This window comes from Pseudorasbora parva, chromosome 4 (genome assembly GCF_024679245.1).
Source record: "Pseudorasbora parva isolate DD20220531a chromosome 4, ASM2467924v1, whole genome shotgun sequence".
NCBI classification, from domain to species: Eukaryota; Metazoa; Chordata; class Actinopteri; order Cypriniformes; family Gobionidae; genus Pseudorasbora; species Pseudorasbora parva.
The window spans coordinates 3,628,474-3,649,895 of record NC_090175.1 but is presented as its reverse complement, the minus strand read 5'-3'; the positions used below and the strand labels follow the sequence as shown (position 1 = coordinate 3,649,895).

General features: G+C 41.7%; 2 protein-coding genes across 4 annotated transcripts in view; both read left to right on the top strand.

Moving 5' to 3' along the window:
* LOC137073718 (uncharacterized) overlaps positions 1 to 21,422 on the top strand; it is a 53,260-nt gene that overhangs the window by 19,605 nt on the left and 12,233 nt on the right. Inside the window, exons 7-8 of the mRNA XM_067442422.1 lie at positions 826 to 872; positions 18,384 to 18,908. Coding sequence (XP_067298523.1) covers positions 826 to 872; positions 18,384 to 18,908 — 572 coding nt within the window. The remainder of the gene's footprint in view (positions 1 to 825; positions 873 to 18,383; positions 18,909 to 21,422) is intronic.
* Positions 3,928 to 10,526, top strand: LOC137072647 (uncharacterized). 3 transcript variants are annotated; one of them, XM_067440533.1, is made up of 3 exons: positions 3,928 to 4,781; positions 4,913 to 5,161; positions 5,243 to 10,526. In XM_067440533.1, exon 3 carries the CDS (start codon positions 6,196 to 6,198, stop codon positions 10,261 to 10,263), a length of 4,068 nt encoding a protein of 1,355 aa, XP_067296634.1. In that variant the 5' UTR covers positions 3,928 to 4,781; positions 4,913 to 5,161; positions 5,243 to 6,195; the 3' UTR covers positions 10,264 to 10,526. The 3 variants fall into 3 exon arrangements, with proteins under 3 accessions (XP_067296634.1, XP_067296636.1, XP_067296635.1); XM_067440535.1 differs by having other exon boundaries at positions 4,886 to 5,161; XM_067440534.1 differs by having other exon boundaries at positions 3,928 to 4,813.

Sequence of the window (21,422 nt, the reverse complement as noted above, 5' to 3'; positions counted from 1 at the left end):
AACAAGAACCTATTATAGAAAGCACAGGAGAGCCAAAAAGATCCATATACTGCTCTAATCTGTAAGGGAATTTATTTCTTAAAAGGGGAGATGTGATGTATAATAATTGTTTTATTATTCCTTACCTGAGGAGGGCACTCTTAGCCTAAAGATATGTGGGGTTGTAATCCGTAAAAGGGAAGAATGAAAAACGTAGACAGCAAATCAAGTGAAACCATGGCTGCATCCAAAAACCTAGGCAGCTGACTCCTTGTCTTGCTGCCTTTTTAGGCAATTGCTTGTAAGGCAGTGTTTTGTGCATTTGGGCACCTCACGAAACAAATTTCGGACAGACTTCTAAGGCAGTGTAACAGTTTAATGATCTACAGCAAAATAGAGCGAGCTTTGGTGAGTACTAAACACATATTTAATTAATGCATTAGTGATTTATCGCTAGAAATGGCAACAGAAGTGTAAAATATTGGTTAAAAAAAACATACATTTACACACAATCTGACCAGCAAACGCAAATTTCAGATGCCATCTTATTTTCCCAGCTCCATTGTCATTGAATGGAAAGCACAGGATTGTGGGATATCAAAGGCAGCGACGGATACATGTATGCTGCCTTCAAAAATGATCAGATGAAGGTATCTTAGTTCTCAGGAAATGAAGCAAACATTAGATTTGCACGTGGCTAGATGCCTTTCTGCCTTCAAATGTGTCCTCTAAAGGAGGCATTGTCCAGGTTTTGGACGCAGCCCATGACTCCATGAATCATTTCCATGTTTGCATCCACTAGACATCACAATGTATACCTACATTAATATTTTTTTGTGTTTATAGTGTGGATCATGGGGGAGAGTCCATGATGAAAGCAGGACTTCTGAAGTGTAGGTCAAAACACACTTGTTAGAGATATTGTATGAATGGCACATTTTGAGAAATACCAGTAAATCCGTTCTGGCATTTTTCTGAGATGCAAAGTTTTAACATTACTGTTTAGATGCTATGCAGTGGGGCAAAACAGTATTTAGTCAGCCACCAAATTGTGCAAGTTCTCCAACTTAAAAAGATGAGAGAGGCCTGTAATTTTCATCATAAGTACACTTCAAAAAATCCAGATAATCAGCCACTCCCGAGATCAGGTTTCCGATCACAGGATCTGCTCGAACCACCATCTTGCCCGTTTGAGCCTTCGGGTCAATTGAGAAAAGAGCAAACTCTCCCTAGTGCAGAGGATCTCTCTTCTCGGTATGGAGATCGACTCGGTCGCCATGCCCATGCAGCTTATGAGCGAGCTTACGTCTCTGATGGCCTGCCTTCATCAGATTGAACACAGGAACATGGTCCCACTGAAGTTATTTCAGAGGCTCCTGAGGGCATATGGCATCCGCAGCCGCAGGATCGGCGCTCGGTTTGCTTCATATGAGACCAATCCAGCATTGGCTTCGCGGCCGAGTCCTGAGTTGGGCATGGCAACGCGGCACGTTCCGGGTACAAGTGACCCGGGCCTGCTGTCAGACCTTATCCCGTGGAGGAACCTCCAGCAAGTATGCGTTTCCCACAGTGAGCCTTCTTGCACAGCTCCTGTGCAAGATCAGGGAGGACAGGGACCAGGTCCTCATGGTCACCCCGTATTGGCCTGGCTGGACCTGGTTGTCCGAACGCATAGTCCTTGCGACAGCACCTCCTTTAGTAGTAATAGGATCCGGCTTATGACAAAAAGATTTATGACTTTGACCTTTTGACCTTTTGCCCGATTGAACTTCCGGGGTCACGGTCATGGAGGGGTTTCCGGTATGATTTATGACGTGACCTTTTGACCTTCCGGGGGTTCATGGGGATTACGGGTATAATTTATGACATGCCCCTTTGACCTTCCGGGGTTGGTGGGGATTACCGGTGTAATATATAATGTTTTTGACAGATGTTTTATCCTTTGAAGTGGGTATGATAAAGTTTTTATCCTTTGAAGAGGGTATAATATATGATGTTTTTGAAGTCGTTAATAATATATGAAGTCGTTAATAATGATAATATATGTTGTTTTTTATCCTTTGAAGAGGGTATGATATATATTTGTGACGGAAAGTTTTATCCTTTGAAGTTCGGGCTATCAGGACCCTCCTCCTCCTCCTCATACCATATTATCATGCTGTACTGTGAAGTGTATCTCACACAAGCCTTCTCTGTTAAGTCTTATATGTTTTTTAAAATAATATAAACGAAAATCTACCCCACAAAAGTTGAATGTTTATAAAATAGTTTAATAAAAAAACTAAACCAACCATTTTAGTTTTAAATAAAATGGAGTAAATTAGCAAATTGTATCAAAAAGTGTTTATAGAGTTGAAGAAAAAAAAAAAAAAAAAAAAAAAAAAAAAAAAAAAAAAAAAAAAAAAAACACTGGTTATAAAGCAATACAATGTATGAAACGGTTCACACAAAATCATTTAGAGATATTATTTAGCAATATTTAGTGAACCTGCATCTAACATCTTTTAAAAACAAACTTCCCTTACCATGTAGGCATCCTATTTCCTGAATGTCTCCCGAAGCAGCCTCTCTTACCCATGGGTCGGGTGTGTGCGTTTGCAATCCTGACAGCTTGTTGTTTTTAATATCTATACCGCTTCAGATCTCACGTAAAATACGGACTCGTTCTACCCTTTTGAAACGTAGCTCATCCATGGTTGTCGGGGGTGTGTGACAGTATGCCGTGAAATATGCTACACTGTATCACAGGTCACAACACGCTAGTGACCTGTGAGGCAAAAATTCATGGGGCAATGACGCCATCTATTGGACACAGAGGCGTATTTTTCCTACAATATATGCCGGCTTCTATATAAATAGAGCTGTCTGCGTGTCTGGGAAAACCATAGATATTTTGGAGATACCATCAAAATCATTTAGAGATATTTAGACAGTCTGCATCTAACATGGCACATCTTTTTTTAAAAAACATAGTTTCTTAACACGCATCCGAATGTCTCCGAAGCGGCCTCTCTCACCCCGTGGGATGTGGTGTGTGCGTGTGTATTACGACAGTTGCTAGCCGTAAATATCTGCACCGCTTCAGATCCCTGGTAATATACGAGCCAATTATCCCATTTCGAAACGTAGCTCATCCACGGGTGTTGGGGGTGTCTGACAGCAAGCCGTGTAAGGCCCCACAGGTCGTGACCTGTGAGACGAAAATTCATAGTGCAATGACGCCATCTATTGGACGCGGCGGTGTATTTTTCCTACAAAACACCTTGTCTACCATATAAATAAAGCTGTCTGGGTGTCCGGGAAAACCATTGATATTATTTTGGAGATACCATCACGGCTCGTCATCCCTCTCGGCAAAAATGCAAAACGGTATGTATTTTTTTTTTTCTTTATATTTAATGCTATAATGCTTTGAACATACAATTTGGTTATTAACATGTTTTATCTGTTATAAGTATAATCAGCCTTATTGCTTTAACCGTCGTTCTACTGCTATAATGGTTTATTTGTGGATTTCAAGCATGCATTGATGGTCTGATGTTTTTTTTTTCTGCGACATACTCGCTTTAAATCCATATCAGTTTAATATAAATGTTGTGTGGATTGTTCTACTGCTATAATGGTTTATTTGTGGATTTCAAGCATGCATTGATGGTCTGTAACATACTATCTTTTAAATCCATATCAGTTTAATATAAATGTACTATGACGTTTTAAAACATATTTTGTGACAGACGCAACTTATTAATGTAGATTGTAATTCTGATTGTAATTAGATTTCATTTTAAAAATATATCAAAAAGACATATTCTGGCCACACTATTTGTTTTTTAAATCCGTACGTGGTGCGACCGTTCGGTTAGGTTGTTCTATCCGCTTAAATCTTATATCAAATTAGTTTTTTACCAGTACGTGATTATAATGGGCTTTTATTATGAAAATGTCGGTCTAACAGGAAGCGGACGATAGCCGCTTAGCAGCTATGCTGCGATTATCTATTCTATTTATGTTTTTTTAATTCTGCTTACACTAAATCGTTATTCACCGTTGCGTTATCTTTGTTTTTTATTAAGGCGGCATAGCGTTACTGTTTACCCTCGTGGTTATGAAGCACGACCCCTGTTAGGAAAAACGTGGTTTAGCTTAGCGGCGCGTGCTACATTGCTAACAGCTCTTAAACCTTATGATATCCTCTAGCAAAAGTAGTTTTGGTGTTTATCCGGTTCACAAGGGCGATCGATCTGTTTTTTGATATATCTACGGTATATTTTAAAAACATAAAATCATGTTTTAGTCGTCGTCTTAAACGCCTACGGCTCTCCGGCGCCACCGGCCGTCCCGGAGTTAAAACTATATCCGGTAATGGTGAAATTGCGCACCCTACCGTGCCGGAGTGATATAACACACCACATCGCTGATACGGGCGACAGCCGGCTCTCCAGCGCCACCCACTCCCCCGGAGTTAAAACTATATCCGGTTATGGTGAAATTGCTCACCCTAGTGCGTCGGAGTGATATAACATTCTGAAAATAATGTTTTATTTCAGGATTCAGCCATTATACGTCATCTATCTGTAGGCGGGTCGTCAAACAGGCGTATAAAACGACTCACAATTGTTTTCCATTCATAACAGAGGTTTTTCCCGGCAGGTTTGGATATTGAAACCTAGCAGCGATCTTTTTTCTATTCATTCATAAATTATAAAACGATCTTATTTAAATTTTCTTGCTCTCTTTAATTATTTATTTATTTTTATTTACAGCGACCGCTCAGACGATCAACGCGGACAGCACTGCGGACGGTAAAATAAAACCGTAGCAGCTATATTTTTATGTATATATTTTTGTATATATTTATCTCTCAATGTTCTATGAGAAAACAACCGTATTTATTTATTTATTTTAGATTTCATTTATTTTCTAACTCAACCAGACTTCCCGCTGGTCGACCTCACTGGAGAAGACGATGAAGAGGAGACCGTCAGCGTAACAGATAGCCAAGACGGACCAGACCCTGCACCGGCGCAGCACACTGAGAATCAAGTAGTCCCTACCACATCGAGTTTAGACCAGACCTCTGAACCTAGCGACGAGCCTTTGAGAAAGAAGGCCAGAGAATCGCTTTGCCCTCCTCCCCCGCAGAACAGTCCGGCGCTCAGTTGTGTCAGTCTATTTCCCGACGGTGAGATTAGCTACATTATTTTATTTAAACTCAATGTCTACTATTCCATTAAGTTTTTTTTGTTATATTTCTACATGGCAGGGCCTGGTGGAAGTACCGACGACGCGGCTAACTGGAATACGCCTCAACGTGCCGCTTGGGTCAGTAGTTCTTGGACGAGCTCAAACGCCGGTCATACCCCATATCCTTTTCAGTCGCCATCGGAACAAGACATCGAAGTCCAAGAGGCGTCGCCTGTGCCTAGCCCCGCTGACACCCCACACACTGATACACCTTCTATAGAGACATTAGGTCAACAGTTTAGCAGCAGCCATGAGGCTATAAACAGGAGATTGATTGAGCTGAGTAGCGAGTCACGCGACACAAACAGGAGATTGATTGAGCAGAGTAGTGAGTTGCGTGACGCAAACAGGAGATTGATTGAGCTGAGTAGTGAGTTGCGCGACACTCGACGTAGATTAGATGCATGCGGGAGTGAGGTTCGAGCCTCACGTCTCGAGACGCGCCGCCATGATGATTTCATTCAAAATATGTACTGCGAAATATTTCGCTGTATCCATACCATGAAATCAATCCTGGATGTGGAATCTGATAGAAGGGGTCGACAGTTAGCCCAATACCACCGTGAATTGGTACTTATGTTTCATCATCTTATTCACGTCCTCATAGATACAATGGATGAGTAAACATTTACATGTAATCCATTAAACTTTTATACCTTAGTTGTTTTTCTTTAGCCAACATGTATTGATTTTATATACCATCTATTTTTCTACATATATACTCTATGATATTTCATATATGCTTTTTTATATTTTCTACATATATACTCTATGATATTTCATGTATGCTTTTTTATATTCTATGATATTTCATGTATGCTTTTTATATTTTTCTACCTATACCCTATAATATTGTTATATTTCATGTATGTTTTTCATATTTTTCTACATATGGTCTATGATATTTCATGTATGCATTCCACATATACTCTATGATTGTGAGATATTTCATGTTTTAGTCTGAAATCTAAAATGGATGGATCAAAAAGCTTTTGCGCAGACGACACAGAACTGTCACCAGACGAGATTGATATGCTAAGTATACTACCGGATGATCTTTTAACACCTACTGATTCTTTAGAACAGTATTTGTTTAATCTAGATTTCCCACCAACCTCGACCGATTTGGATCTTTTTGAATTAGCCGTAAATTCAAACCCAAATTTGTACGATCATGCGCTAAGCATAGACAATAATCCTGTTGTACAATACGGGGGCGTTTTAAATAATCAACTACCAACGCGTAGTGACGACGACATTACAGAACAGCCTGTCGCCGATGATAATTCACAATCGTCGACCGGGGGAGCGAGACCAGCTTCAGGTAATGTCAATGCTCTACTTGTGACTGACCCTGCCGTACAGACTCGATTAAGCAGTACGGACGTTGATACGCTGATTCGAGAAGGAGGGTTCGTTAACGGTTATCATGTTTTACCGCGACCTCGTTTCAATAGCGTGTCGTTGAGAAGAAGCATGAATCTGAGAGAGATTAACTCTACAGATTTGGCCTCTTATCACACCCGCTTACACAACTTGCTGAGCGAGATCGTCGGCTTTGCTAGAGAAATCGGTAGCGACGCTCCCGTGATCAATATGACCATGTCCGCACCCGCTCTACAAACACCCGTCAGCGGTGTTTTAACATCCGGTAATGATTACAGCGTCGATTTACTAATGGAACAATTTGAAAAAGTTTTACAGAGCAACGATCGGTTATTATCGGACGACGTCGTCGAGATCGACGCCACCGTAGCCATGAACAGACAAGGAGGGGGTCGTCCTCGTCGTAAACTTACAGATTTAGCCGTCTGTCAGGTCATCAAAAAGAAAAAGAGCACCTTATTTTGCCCCATAAATTTATCAAATAATTTATGTTTTTCTATTTGCATCGCTCGTTTTCTTAACCCTCAACTACCCGAGAACGAGTTAGAAAAACTGGCTACCGCCATTCAAAACGCCGCAGGCTTCTCAATCCACAATCCTATCGCTCTTAGTGACATAGTTGCGTTTGAACGAGCGCTAGGCATTAAAATCGTCGTATTTCACAGATCGAACGCCATGATCTTAGAAACGTACAAAACCTGTGATGAACCCCACCCCAAAACGGCGTTCCTGTATCTGGATAACAATCATTACTACATGATATTGAGTCTGACCGGTTTCTTAGGTTCGCAATACGTCTGTCAATTTTGTTACAAAAGTTACACCAGCGTCAGAACCCATCGATGTAAACACGCCTGTAATATCTGTTTTGACGTTGATTGTCATAGGTTTCCTAAAAGAACCATACATTGTCCCGATTGTTCGCGTTACTGTAAATCGAGCTATTGCTTCGAAATGCATAAAAAAAACTCTCCTCCCGGTCAGGAATACCCCGCCTGCGATATCATAAAATACTGTAAACTATGCTGCAAACGTTACGACGTTAAACAGGGGGAGAAGAATACAGACCACAAATGTAGCCCGGACAAATGCGTCCATTGTCGAGAGGAACTGGCAGATGGTGGGGTGCATCAATGTTTCATACAACCCCTAGTGGCTAAGGAAAAATGCGAGAAATACATTTTCTACGATTTTGAAACGCGTTACGAAAACGGTAGACACGTGGCAAATTTTGTTTGCGCGATCACATTCAAAGGTCAGAAATTTACGGCTGAGGGTACCGACTGCATCGCTAAGCTAATCGCCCGCTTCAGACAACCCCGATATAACGGGTACTGCTTCATAGCTCATTACGCATCCAGATTCGACGCCTTTCTAATTCTCGAGTATTTTTGCAATGCCGGGATCGGGATTGAGATCATAATGCAAGGCTGTAAAATTATTTTCATGTACGACGAGTCGTTTGCCCAGCGGTATATCGATAGCTATGCATTTTTTCCAATGGCGTTAGCAAAAATGCCCGCGGCACTAGACTTAGAAACGATGACTGGAAAAACATACTTTCCGCACATGTTTAACATCGCTGCAAACGCTAACTACGTCGGACCTTACCCCGACAAAAAGTTCTACAACTACGATAACATGTCGGATAAAGACCGCGAAAAGTTCGACGCGTGGTACAGCACGGTTCAGGGCGAACGGTTTGACTTTAGGCAAGAACTGTACACGTACGGCGTTAACGACGTCGTCTTATTACGCGAAGGCTGTATGAAATACCGCGAGGCGTTCATAGAATGCGCCAAACTCGACCCTTTTGCATTCACGACGATCGCCAGTTGTTCAATGGGGGTCTTCAAAACGCATTATCTCAACAGAAACACGCTCGCTCTCACGCATAACAAAGCGTACATCCGTCAGAATAAGTGCTACTCAAACGGATCGATCGAATGGCTCGAGTACGTTAAGAAAAGTCGAAAAGCAGACGTTCACCACGCTGTAAACCACGGCGAAGTTTCGATCGGTAAGTACTTTTTAGACGGCTACTATGAGCAGGACGGTGTGAGGCACGGGTTAGAATACGCGGGGTGCGTCTTCCACGGGCACTGCTGTCGCTTTGAACCTCATCAGACACACCCCTTGTCGGGAGTACCCTACGGGGTTCTCAGGAGACAGTTTGACGATAAGGTTGAAATTCTGCAGAATGCGTACGGTTTACAAATCGAGGTTCTTTGGGAATGCGAATGGAACGCCATGAAAAAGACCGACCCCTCTGTGATAGAATTTATGACTAATTATTCTGCCCCAGAGAGACTGAGACCTCGAGAGGCGTTGTTTGGTGGGCGCACTAACGCTTATAAGCTCTATCACAAAGTGAGCGGGGACGAGAAAATACGTTACCTTGATTTCACTTCGTTATATCCTTACTGTCAGGCTACGAAAAGCTACCCGATCGAACACCCGCAGATCATTTTTAATGATTTTGAACCGATTGAAAATTATTACGGTCTTATCAAAGCAACCGTGTACCCTCCCCGCAAATTACTGCACCCGGTCCTCCCTTACAGATGTCAGGGAAAACTGATGTTTCCGTTGTGCAGAACCTGCGCTCACGATCAAAACCAGACCACGAGCTGTACCCACACGAATGAGGAAAGAGCGCTGTCGGGTTGTTGGGTATCTATAGAGCTTTTAAAAGCCGTCGAGAAGGGCTATGTGGTAGCCAAGATCGACGAGGTTTGGCATTTTCCGCAGCGATCAGACACGTTGTTTGACGGATATGTAAAAACGTTTCTACGTTTGAAACAACAAGCGTCGGGGTACCCGTCGAACGTTGTCACGGACGCTGAGAAAGAGACCTACATACGTGAGTATTTTGAAAAAGAGGGGATTCAACTCGACCCCGAAAAGATCAAGTACAACGCTGCCCAGAGGGCTATCACTAAATTAATTCTGAATAGTTTGTGGGGACGATTCTCTTTAAGACCGAACTTACCTCAAACGACTCTGGTGAGCGACCCCGAAGTTTTCACCAGAATCGTTTTCGGTAATACCGACACGTTGTCCTATTTCTCATTCGTCTCAGACGACGTGGCGCTCGTCCAGCATAAGCCGCTCAAAGACGATGTTTGTAAGGCTCGCGATGTTAACGTGTTTATAGGCGCGTTCACTACCGCGCACGCGCGACTGGAATTGTACGCATTGATGGACCGACTCGGCGACCGTCTACTATACTCGGACACAGACAGCGTCATATTCGTGTCTAGGCCCGGCGACTGGGAGCCGCCTCTCGGGGATCATTTGGGCGAACTGACTAGCGAAATCGAATATGACGATTTTATCACAGAGTTTTGTTCCAGCGGTCCGAAATCTTACGGCTTTCGCACATGCAAAGGTACGGTGTGTATGAAAGCGAAGGGTATAACGCTGAATGCTAAAAATTCCCAAACCATCCGTCTGGAATCCCTGATCGGTCTGGTTGACAGTTATGTGACGTCGCCTAATAGTGGCGAATACATCCTAGCTCAAACGGAAAACATTGTGAGGAATAAAAAGACTCTCACATTGCACAACAAATCAGTCGTTAAAAGGTTTAAGGTGGTGTATAATAAACGCAGGCTTTTGCCCGATTACACCACACTTCCTTATGGCTACTGATCAGATGACGCACGGACGACCGCAGGATGTTTCCGATTATTTTGATTTCAGACTACAACATCCATTCAGTTCTGTTTTAAGTGGACCGTCAAATTCTGGAAAATCTTATTTTGTAAAACTTTTGTTGGAAAAAGGCTTGAATGTAATTTCCAAGAAAATTGAAAACATTGTATGGTTGTATGATTGTTGGCAACCTTTGTATGATGATGTACTGAAATTGTATGACATTAAATTTGTGCACGGAATACCGGAGAGTCTGAATGATGATGATTTGCTACCTGTCACTAAAACAAATCTTCTCATCGTGGATGATTTGATGGAGCAGGCCAGTGGTAACTCCGAGCTTCAAAGGGTATTTGTGAATTTCGTTCATCATCGAAATTTAAGTTGTGTTTACATAGTGCAAAACGCGTTTGTACAGGGTAAATTCAGCCGAACCATTAGTTTAAACACCAATTATATGATTCTGTTTAAAAACCCTCGGGATGTCAACCAAGTAGCGCTGCTAGCGCGTCAAATGTACCCCGGAAACACAAAATACTTCATGGAGTGCTATCACGACGCGGTCAACCGACCTTTTGGCTACTTAATGATAGACTATAAAGCAAAAACTCCCGAGCAGTACCGTCTCAGAACAGGATTGCTTTCCGACCGTCAAGTGGTTTATATCCCGAAAAAAAGAAGAACGTGATCAACATGTCAGCCAGACTTTGTAAACATCTCCCTGTGTTAAAGCTACTACATAAAGCTTCTCCAAAACAACGACGACTTATTTTACAATCGGCGTCCGACGAGTTCATTTTATCCCTGTGTGAAGTGGCTCTTAACATTCTCTACGGAACGATTCCGGTCAATCGTCAACAGTACAGAAGACTGAAAAAGAGAAAAGCCGAAATTAAATTTGTCGCCGATAAAAAAATAGGCATAGAGGCCAAGAAACGAGTCATCAACCAGAAGGGCGGATTCCTTTTGCCGCTCCTGAGCGTGGCCATACCATTTCTTTCGAGCTTGATAGCAAATAGATAGGATGGAGTATGCGGAGAAGATGTATTTAGTCCCGCAACATCAATTGGATAGGATGAAAACTGAAAACCCCCGCGAGAGTATTCAACAGACGGTGGAAAACGAATTGGACGGATCCATGAGAAATATTTTACTCCGCACTGATTTGAGCCCTTACGAAAAAGCAAAGCTTTACGCCAATACCCTAAGCAGGTTTTTGAACGTCGTTAAACAAGGAGATCGTGAGGCCGGTGTTTTAACGCTCACCCTACCGGACCCCCCTAATAAAGACGAGCTACCGACTACCACAACCGTTGAAGATGACGGTGCTGATGTGCACGTGATGGATGAAGTTCTGAAGAATGTGCCTTCGAGAAGTGTGAAAAACAGCAGATACATATTAGACAAGATGTCTAAAGCTAAAGAACTAAGTGCGTGGAACGAATCGGGTGAGTTTGTGTTCAGGGGTAAAGCCGTGAAAGGCTCGCACATGCTCGATTTATTAAAAAACATCACGGCTCCGCAAAAGGTTCGGGATAACAGGAGACCTATAGGATGGTCGGAGTTTCTACGCGCCTTTGCAGAATTAAACATTCCTTTTTCTACGGTGCCGAATCAACAGGTGAGGGGTGCAATTCAGTCTCTAAAGAGTAAACCCGACTCCCCCACACAAACCCTTGCCAGACCTTCTAAAAGAGGACGAAAATATTCACGCTCTGTGTTTCCAGAGCCCGAAGACTCTGTGTTTAAATCCCCAACTATCGATCGAAGACAATGGTTGGAATTTTAACGAACCCTTCTATTTTGTATCCATTGTATGATTCAATAAAAAAGACTATCAAATATAATAGTTTTAAGATTTTTATTTATATGCCAAACATGTCTGCACACAGTGAAGGCAGGAAAACATTTCATTATTACAAACATACGGTCTTAATCTCCTCACAAAAAGGGACACCATTTTATCATTTTTTATGTAATCATCGGTGTATAGTTTCATCACATGGTTATAGTCACATCCTCTGGCTAAATGATATAGAAAAAACACACAGTGCTGACCGCAGGTATCCGATGAATAATCCTGGACGCGTCTGTCGGAATATAATACCGCGGAGTCATTGGCTGTTAGAAAGTTATTGATGGTGATTGGAAACCTCTGGCTTTTGGGCGGGTTGCCGAAGCTGTCGAAAAAACATGCGGGTCCTTCCTCGCTTAAATAAACCGCGATCCAATGCTCCCCCGGTAACCAGGAAGGGTGGGTGTTAATGATCGCCATTGACGGTAAGATCCTTAGGGTTTTTTTGGGTAGTTGATCGCTCGGTAGAACCCCGAGAAAATGAGTCCCGCATGTGATTTTATCCATGACGGCCGTGAGTTGCAGCGTGTTCATCTCAATAGTAGTCTATCAGCACTTGACGTCTGTTAGATACTTCAATGATGGAGTCGAATACCGCGTAAATGATTAAATTAATGGTATTCGGCAGCGGTTGTCTGAAACGAGCTTCGACTCTGATATTCCCGGACTTGATTAGCGAAACGTGCTGACCGCACTCTTCGTCGGGTGTGAGGTTAAATGCGTAAAGCGTGTATCCGTTCAGGAAATCATTCCTGCCGATAGCGAGCGGTTGATCTTTAAGATGTCTCCCGGTCGCCATCACCAGCTGATAATATTCCCGTACCGCCATTCCATCGCTGAAATTGGGCTGAAGAGGCTTCGTGGGGACCTGCTGTCCGTCAAGGTACACAGCTAAAAATTCTAAGTTATAATGATGAAAGGCGAATGGATTTTTCGTGTAGGAGCCGGTGAAGGCGTCGTTGTCGACCATACCTATGACGATAGACTTGGGTAGCGTTCCTAAAAACAGATTTTCTTGATTCGAAACACGTGCCCCTGCGGGTATGGAGAATGATTTTAGACTGACCCTATCGACGGGGTACTTTGCCGTTGTCGAGAGTAGTGTCTGGGCGTGTGCCAGTCTCACCGGCGGTGATACAGAAACTTTCTTGACAAATAGGGATGCAGCCACTATATTTAATTTGTAAGCCACGTCGTCGGACCTCATCAGACAGAATTCATCTTTTGCTCTAATAAATCTTATCTTAATGTCAACCCCGTTTATCAAAAGTTTCTCCTGGAAGAATATATCGCTGTGTATGGGCACAAGGAGTTCCACCTCCTTGCTTTCGCTGGTGTAGCTCGATCTCTTTGTCAGCCCCGCGTTATTGCCTGCGGGGTCGTGGACATTCATCTGACCCGCGGTGTCCTTGTAAAACAAGCCGGAGGCGAAAATAGATTCCAGAGTATCTTTGCCGTAGTTGATCAGACTTTCTATGATGCAGCGATAAGGATAGGTGCTCGAACTTTGAGATATCAGACGATCGCCCAGGGTTACGTCGACTTGTGAAAATATGGTGGCTCCGGGGTAGTTGATCAGCCCTACCTTCGCCGGGTGTGCAATCACATCACCGTTAGGTTTCGTGATTTTCACCCGTAGATAGAGCATGGTGTTGTTGAGATCCAAATAATCATCGCCGTTGCCCGCGATAAAAAATTCCAACGGAGCGGAGTCGGATATGGCCGATAAAGGGGCCACTTCTAAATAGCCATTTTTCTCAATAACGGTCTGCGTCATCGGGACCGTAAATAAGTCCAGCTCCGACTTGATGCATTCTCCCGACATGCGATGCAGTAACGCCATGTTAGAATATAGATTTTGAGGCTCTCTTGATCGATACGTTTCGACTAACAGACTTCTTGCGCTTTCTGCGTGCGAGTGAGAGCCTGTTTGATCCGCTCGCCGCTTTCTTCTTCTTCTTTTGTGCTAGCCATTGACCACGCCTCCTCACACCGGGCGGCTTAGACATTCTCTTACGGGCCATGACCATTAGCCCGGACCCGTCTTGAGCTTTATCGTTATGGGACCGCGTCAATACGTTTGAGACGACGTCGGATACTATATTTCTAGCCGCCGATTTTAGGTGAGGTTTCGCGATGCTAAATCCTCTTTTTAACAGAGGTATGGCCATCCTGAAAAGGCCTCTAAATAAACCGCCAAGCCCCGCCCCATACATAACCCCGCCCCCTGCATACCCCGGTAAGCCGCTGCCGGCTTGATTTTGGTAATAGCTTACATAGTCCGAGGTATTGGTCTCTCTAGGTGTATAATAAACCATTTTTAAAGAATCGGGATACGTTTTGGTTTAAAGTGAAGTTTTACTATGACTTTCCCGTAAGAAAATGCTACCTCGTTGTTTTGATCGTCCTTCAACTCTATGATGATGCTGTCGATGTGATCCTTGTTGACCGATGCGTAATGGGGGTTGTCGTATCTGGCAATGACCGCGTCGTTGCTTTTACCCGTTATATGTACGCATCTCAAGAGGGGTACGTGCGAATCGCCGACCGATTGATATTGGATGACGTCTGTGTAAACGTACATCGTGTAGAACCCCGCGTTGATATCCGCTTGATGAGGTGCGTACGAGATGACGGTCTTAGTAAAATCGGGTTCTTTATGATAGCTTAAACCTCCGAGAGGTTTTTGCGTCATTCCTAAAATGATGGCCAGTTTCCCTCGGAAACTCATCGAAATGTTGGGTTTCGCTACCAGATAGACCTTGTTTTTTAATTCGTCGTGATGCAATACGGCCGAGGGCGTGAGATGTTGGTTTATAGCACGGAGGATCGCTCGAATGTTTACGTAGTAACCGCCGTTTATGTTCAATTTTGAAATGATAGAAATACCAATATGTGTGGAGGTGGCGTCGGGGGGTTCCGGGGCCTTATGTAGAATGAAATGTCCATCTTCGTCATTAAAGATGTACCAACTTCTAGGATATTCGATTTCGGCGAGTCCGACTTCCCATTCTCCTTTCAAGTTTATGGGCTTAGCCAACCTGGTTGTATAGCAGGCTATACGATTTTCAGGATAAACCGACGCCGACGCATTGCACGGCAAGGTGACGTAGAACCCATGATCATCCATGACGATCCTTCGTCCCGTATGGGTCGGCCCCGTTAACGACGCATCGTTTTAAGGAGATTGCAAGTCCAGCAGAGTTTTTTTATCTATATAACTATTAAATTTTGACGGCCATCCGAGCCATTTCACTAGAACAAGCGTAGATTTCCCTTGTTTTTTCTGACCTAAAATCTTTTCCACTTTAAAAGATTTGTTTTTACTAACAATTATTTTTTGCAGCTCTTTTTCATAAAAAACCCCGTCGATGACTTCACCGTCATAATCGGTGAGTCTGTAGACCGGGGGTTGTCGCGGGATACGAGAGGCCACGGTGAAAAATTCTTCCGTGTAGTTCTGCTCGTAACCTTTGGCGAACGGACCTCTGACTTTAGAAATCCTAACGACGTCGCCGACTTTGAAATTAAATAGGGGTTTAACCCCGGTCTTCTTTATATCGCCGTACAAGTTTTGAAACACTTGATCCTCATTTACTTTGTCCACGTCCACGGGTCTCATTCTGATACTTCGATGATAACTCGTGTTGTACCCCTGAATAATGTCTTGTAAAACATCTACGTATCTGCGCGAATTTGTAGCCGTTAAAAATCTCCACATGCGACTTTTTAACGTTCTATTAAACCGTTCCACAACGCTGGCTTTCAAATCCGTGGCGGTAGCAAAGTGATTGATGTTGTGCTTTTTCATCATATCTTGAAAATGCTTGTTAAAAAACTCCGTTCCCTGATCCGTCTGCAGTTTCTGAGGTACACGCCCCTCGTCGAGTATAGACTTGAAAGCTTTAGTAACCTCAATGCCGCTCTTATTTTTCAACACTCGAACCCACGAGTACTTGCTAAATACGTCTATACAGGTCAGCAGAAATTTATTACCGTCATTATCCTTGGCGTAGGCGGTCATATCGACAAGATCGGCCTGGAACTGCGTATCGACCCCGTACACAACCACTCTATTTCGTTTGTATTTTATAGGAGCTGTTTTGTGTAATGTGTAAGCATCCTCACCGGCCAACCATTCTGAAACCTCTTTATCGCTTAGACGAACCCCGCTATCTTTTAAGACGGCGTCTTTTAATCGTTTTTTACCCCCTAAAGAACCAGGGTTGGATGGTGTATAATAAGTCTTTTTCATGAGCTCCGACATGATGTCGTTTCAGCCGTTGCAAAAAGAATAATGCGTACAATGATTTTGAATCAATCTTTTATTAAAAAAGTTACAGAATACAAAAGTAAAATGGATACAATGAAATAACAGATCATGTAATCCAAGTACATAAAAAACAGATATAATGATGTTAATATAGCAACATCTAAGTAATAACTTACGGGATACAAAGTAAGTTAAAAATGAATATAATATTGTTACAGGATATAATGGCTAGTAAAAAATTATGATGGTAATAATCACATCAATGAAAGTCTAACCAGAAAAGAAAATCTCTGCAGGCCATCATGTTTTGGGCTAGGATGTAATCGATAAACATTGCGACAATTTTCTCAACAATGTTTTCCATTTCGTCAATTTTGGCTAATTCATTTTCATCATTTTCATCATACCCGCGTGTACTCAATATCAGTGTAGAACAAACGTCCGCCACATAGGTACAGGAACACAACAGGTCTGTGATTCCAATCTCAGACTGCGATTGAAACAGTATATCTAGAACCTCTTTCATCATGACATCGGGTGGTTTGGTACCGTCTGCGCATTTGTCCGTCAAATCATCCCATGAATTAGGCATTCCTCTAATTAACACCATATTTTTCTTGAGATTCGCTTCACGCCTCGTGTCGGTGTCAATTGGAAATCCGGGGTTGGATGCATCCGCAATAATCTTATGCAACAGATTGCTCATCTGGTTTCTGTAATGATCTTTAAACATGAATTCCACACAACTCTTTAGGCTGCAGTTCGCACCCATGCTGGAGGGATCTTGATCGCTCAAACCTCAGTCAAAAGGTCACGTCATAAATCATACCGGAAACCCCTCCATGACCGTGACCCCGGAAGTTCAATCGGGCAAAAGGTCAAAAGGTCAAAGTCATAAATCTTTTTGTCATAAGCCGGATCCTATTACTACTTCCTTTGCCTATTCCTCTGAGGAAGGACCTTCTTTCTCAGAGAGGGGGCACCATATGGCACCCGTATCCTGACCTCTGGAACCTCCACTTGTGGCTCCTGGACGGGACGCAGCAGGTTTGAGTTGCCTACCACCACCGGTGGTTGTGGCCCTTGCGGAAGTGAGATTAGATTGGGACCCCCATTTCATCAGTACTGACGTAACTTGAAGTGTACTGAATGAACGGAGACATTACGTCCCCATGCCACATCCTCGGCTCCTCAGCAGGTAACATAAATGTGATATTCTAATGCAATCCTGTTTATACCCACGCAGTGGGGCAGAGTTACATTATGCAAAATCGTTGGATCGTTTTAACTGAGATTTAAGGCAGCTGGCTTTCTAAGCGAAACCCCAATTTCGTCAGTACTGATGTAACATCTCCGTTCCCTTCCTTCAGGGAATGAGGGTTACAAACGTAAACGAGACGTTCTGTTTGTCATATAGGATAAATTTAAGGGTGGTTAAAACGCACTTTGAGATAAAGCCTTTCCATCTATCAACTCTTTCGCTCTGCAGTTGGGTATTATTGTGAGCAGTCTTGCATTTTTGCTGTCAGTCAGAAGTAAAAATAAATAAATAATTGGACAGATAGCTGACATGTACAAAGTTTGTAATCCCAGGGTGGTGGAAAAAATATGGGATGAGATAACTTTTTTTTTCAAAGCTTTTGCATTCTGTTTAATGTCCCGCCGAAGCTGTCTGAAACACTGCCAGCTGGACATTTGTCCGAAGTTTTACTAGAGAATGCAAAAGCTTTGAAAAATATTTTTCGTATTCTTTCTACCACTTTAGGGGTTTGAAAACATGTGCTTCTCCTTATCTGGGTATTTGAAAAATGGCACATTGTTTTAAGCTCATTCCTGAGGATTGATGTTTACTGGTATTTCGGTGCTTATGTGCATATGATGGTATCGTGCATCTGACCTTAAATGTCAGTTCAACAATTTTACAGTAATGTACAATGTTAATTGTGTGACAACTGTTTTGTTATAGCTATTCTCTCTTCTTGTTTTCAGATTCCTGTGATCTTACGCTGGATCCAAGCACAGCACACAATCAACTCATTCTGTCTGATGAGAACAGGAAGGCGACAAGTGTGAAAGAGAAGCAGCCATATCCTGACCATCCAGCGAGATTTGATGAATGGTGTCAGGTTCTGTGTGGAGAGAGTCTGACTGGACGCTGTTACTGGGAGGCTGAATGGAGCGGCTATAATGCTGATATAGCAGTGGCCTATAAAGGAATCAACAGAAAAGGAGGAAGTGACTGTTGTTTTGGATACAATGACAAATCTTGGAGTCTCTTTTGCTCTGATAACAGATTCACTATCTGGCACAAAACTAAGAATACAGACATAGGTGTCCCTTCACCCTTTTCTAATAGAGTAGGAGTGTATCTGGACTGGCCGGCCGGCACTCTGTCCTTCTACAGCGTCTCTGAAACACACACGCTCACACACTTATACACATTCAACACCACATTCACTGAACCGCTCTATGCTGGATTTAGGTTGTTAGATTCATCAGTAACTTTGTGTCAAATTTAACATTGGGGGTGGGGGGGGGTGGTGTTCACAAATCACAATTTGATTAAATTATTTTGCGCATATAGTGTATTTTCTGGACTATAAGTCACACTTATTTTCATCATAAGTATACTTCAACTATGAGAGACAGAATGATTTGACAATTGAGACCATGGTACACTACAGTTGAAGCTGCATACCGTGTGAGGCAACTATTGTGAACATTTCCTATACACCTTACTTAGCTAAATGGATGACGACTGACAGTCATTTTACTAATCTGGTGAACATGGTAATTTTGATAAATGAGCCATGACACAAAATGAACTGTAGATGATAACAAATGTAATAAAAAACTGCACAATTTATTAATACCAGTAAGTGTTACAGAGATGAATATACAAATATATATTGTTATAATACCCTTCTATTTTGAAGAGCTCCATCAGAAGAAGACCACCACTTTCTAATGAAAGCCATGTCCATCTGAAAGATGTGTGACATTGACAGATACTAGCATATACATGGCGAAAAAAACAGAAAAAACAACTACAAAAAAACACTGAGACTTTACCATTAACATAAATCCCGCAGCAATTTCCAAAGTGATGGCGTGGCAATCCCTAAAAGCAACAAAAAGGTAACATACATGTCAAAAGCCATTGCCATCTCGGTTAAAAATCTACATGATATGCAGAATGGAATATAATAATATTTGTATGCATATATATATATATATATATATATATATATATATATATATATATATATATATATATATATATATATATATATATGTTGTATATTATATTATATATGTGTATATATGTAGCCTACATATAATATAGGAAAACGGCCAATTTTATGTGTCACATATATGAAAAACCTATATCAAACCCAGTATTAAAACTATAGGTTCTTTCCATGTGGGCTGTTTTTTTTTTTTTTTTTTTTTTTATACAGTACTGCTATTTGTACTTCAATGTTGTAATTAGCAATTCATGTAGCATTTTAATTTAATTTTAAACAGATTTGTTATGTGACAGTATTAATTAAAGTTTCTTAAGGGTCAAGATCAAGTTATCGGCGCCGTCATCACTCAAATGAATGCAGCAATGCACAGCTCAGAGTAGCCTAATGCTACTGCAAGAGTCCAATAAAATTATAAAGTAATTACTCCATCACAAATACATCTCTCAATCAAGTGTCTCTGTCTATAGTATTAATGGACCTCTGATGTTGGATTTGTATGTTGGTGAAACTGAGATTTGGCTTCATTTGTGATTAGCTAGAGTTCCGATCTGAAGTGAGCATGAGGACTCGAGTGAGCATTGTCTCATAATGTGGCTTTTTAAATCACACCTGACCTGGCGACGGGGTCGATGAAAAATAATTAAAAAAATATATTTAGACCCTTCATGTGGAGCCTTCGCTGTCTTTCAATGGCGCAATAACGCCGTCTGGAATTCACCATAGAAATGAAAGTGAAAGCAAGAAAATGAGCACCGCCACTCCGAGGCTGTAAACCGTTAGCACTGGGCACTTCAGCGACCGCACACTCTGTGGTATTCTGTGGTAAGTCCAATGCTCTTTCCCCATGTAAGCATGTTATCATTAATCAAATGTTTTTAGGGTTTTTGCTTTTCTTTAAACAGGATTTCAGTTATTCATTTTTTTAAATTATATAACAACTTTGACCAAAATAACAGAACAATAATAAAGTAAATGATAAATTAATTATTTTTACTTTATGTACTCAGGTTACACCATATCTTTGTGATATGTATGTAGCAAACATTATAGACGGATAGCCTAATTATTGTATGTACTATTTCTAGACCATGTGACTTCAACAAAATTAATATGAGATTGAAGATTTTTCTCTGCCAGGATATTTTAGTACACAGAGGTATTATTGTACAATAATCACATTATGTATGATATCAATGAACCAGTGCTTGTGTAATAACGCGGCTTTACCAGAAAAACTGCTTCCGTTGTGGGAAATTGGGCACAGCATACGAAATCAGTACTGAATACTGTACTTTACTGCAGCGTAACTACAACACAAATATTAAACTACAAGTAGCTACTAAAACTGTTGCGAATTGTTTTAAATTAACATGTAAATGACCCCGTTTGTACTACAGTATTTCAAACTGTCTGTGGACTTTACATGGCAGCTTTCACATCATTTTCGGAAAACATTAAAAGCTATAGACAATAAGAAATGGCTATATGGACAGGCTACCCCCGAGTTTATTTCACAGACGTTTAGATCTGATACTACTAAGACAAATAGGTATATCAGATTAGGATTATTCAGCCTGTAACGAAAGCTAAACATTTCCACAAAGAACCATGTGTTGAAATGTCTGTATTGAACCATAATTGAGCTATAAATGTTAGTTTAATTGTATTAATACGTCTCTCTTAACCTGGTCTTATTATACCTTTTAGCGTCTATTAGGGTTTTACCCAAAAAAAGATGTGCAAGTGGTCAATATTGTAGGTGAATACTTTTTTTTTT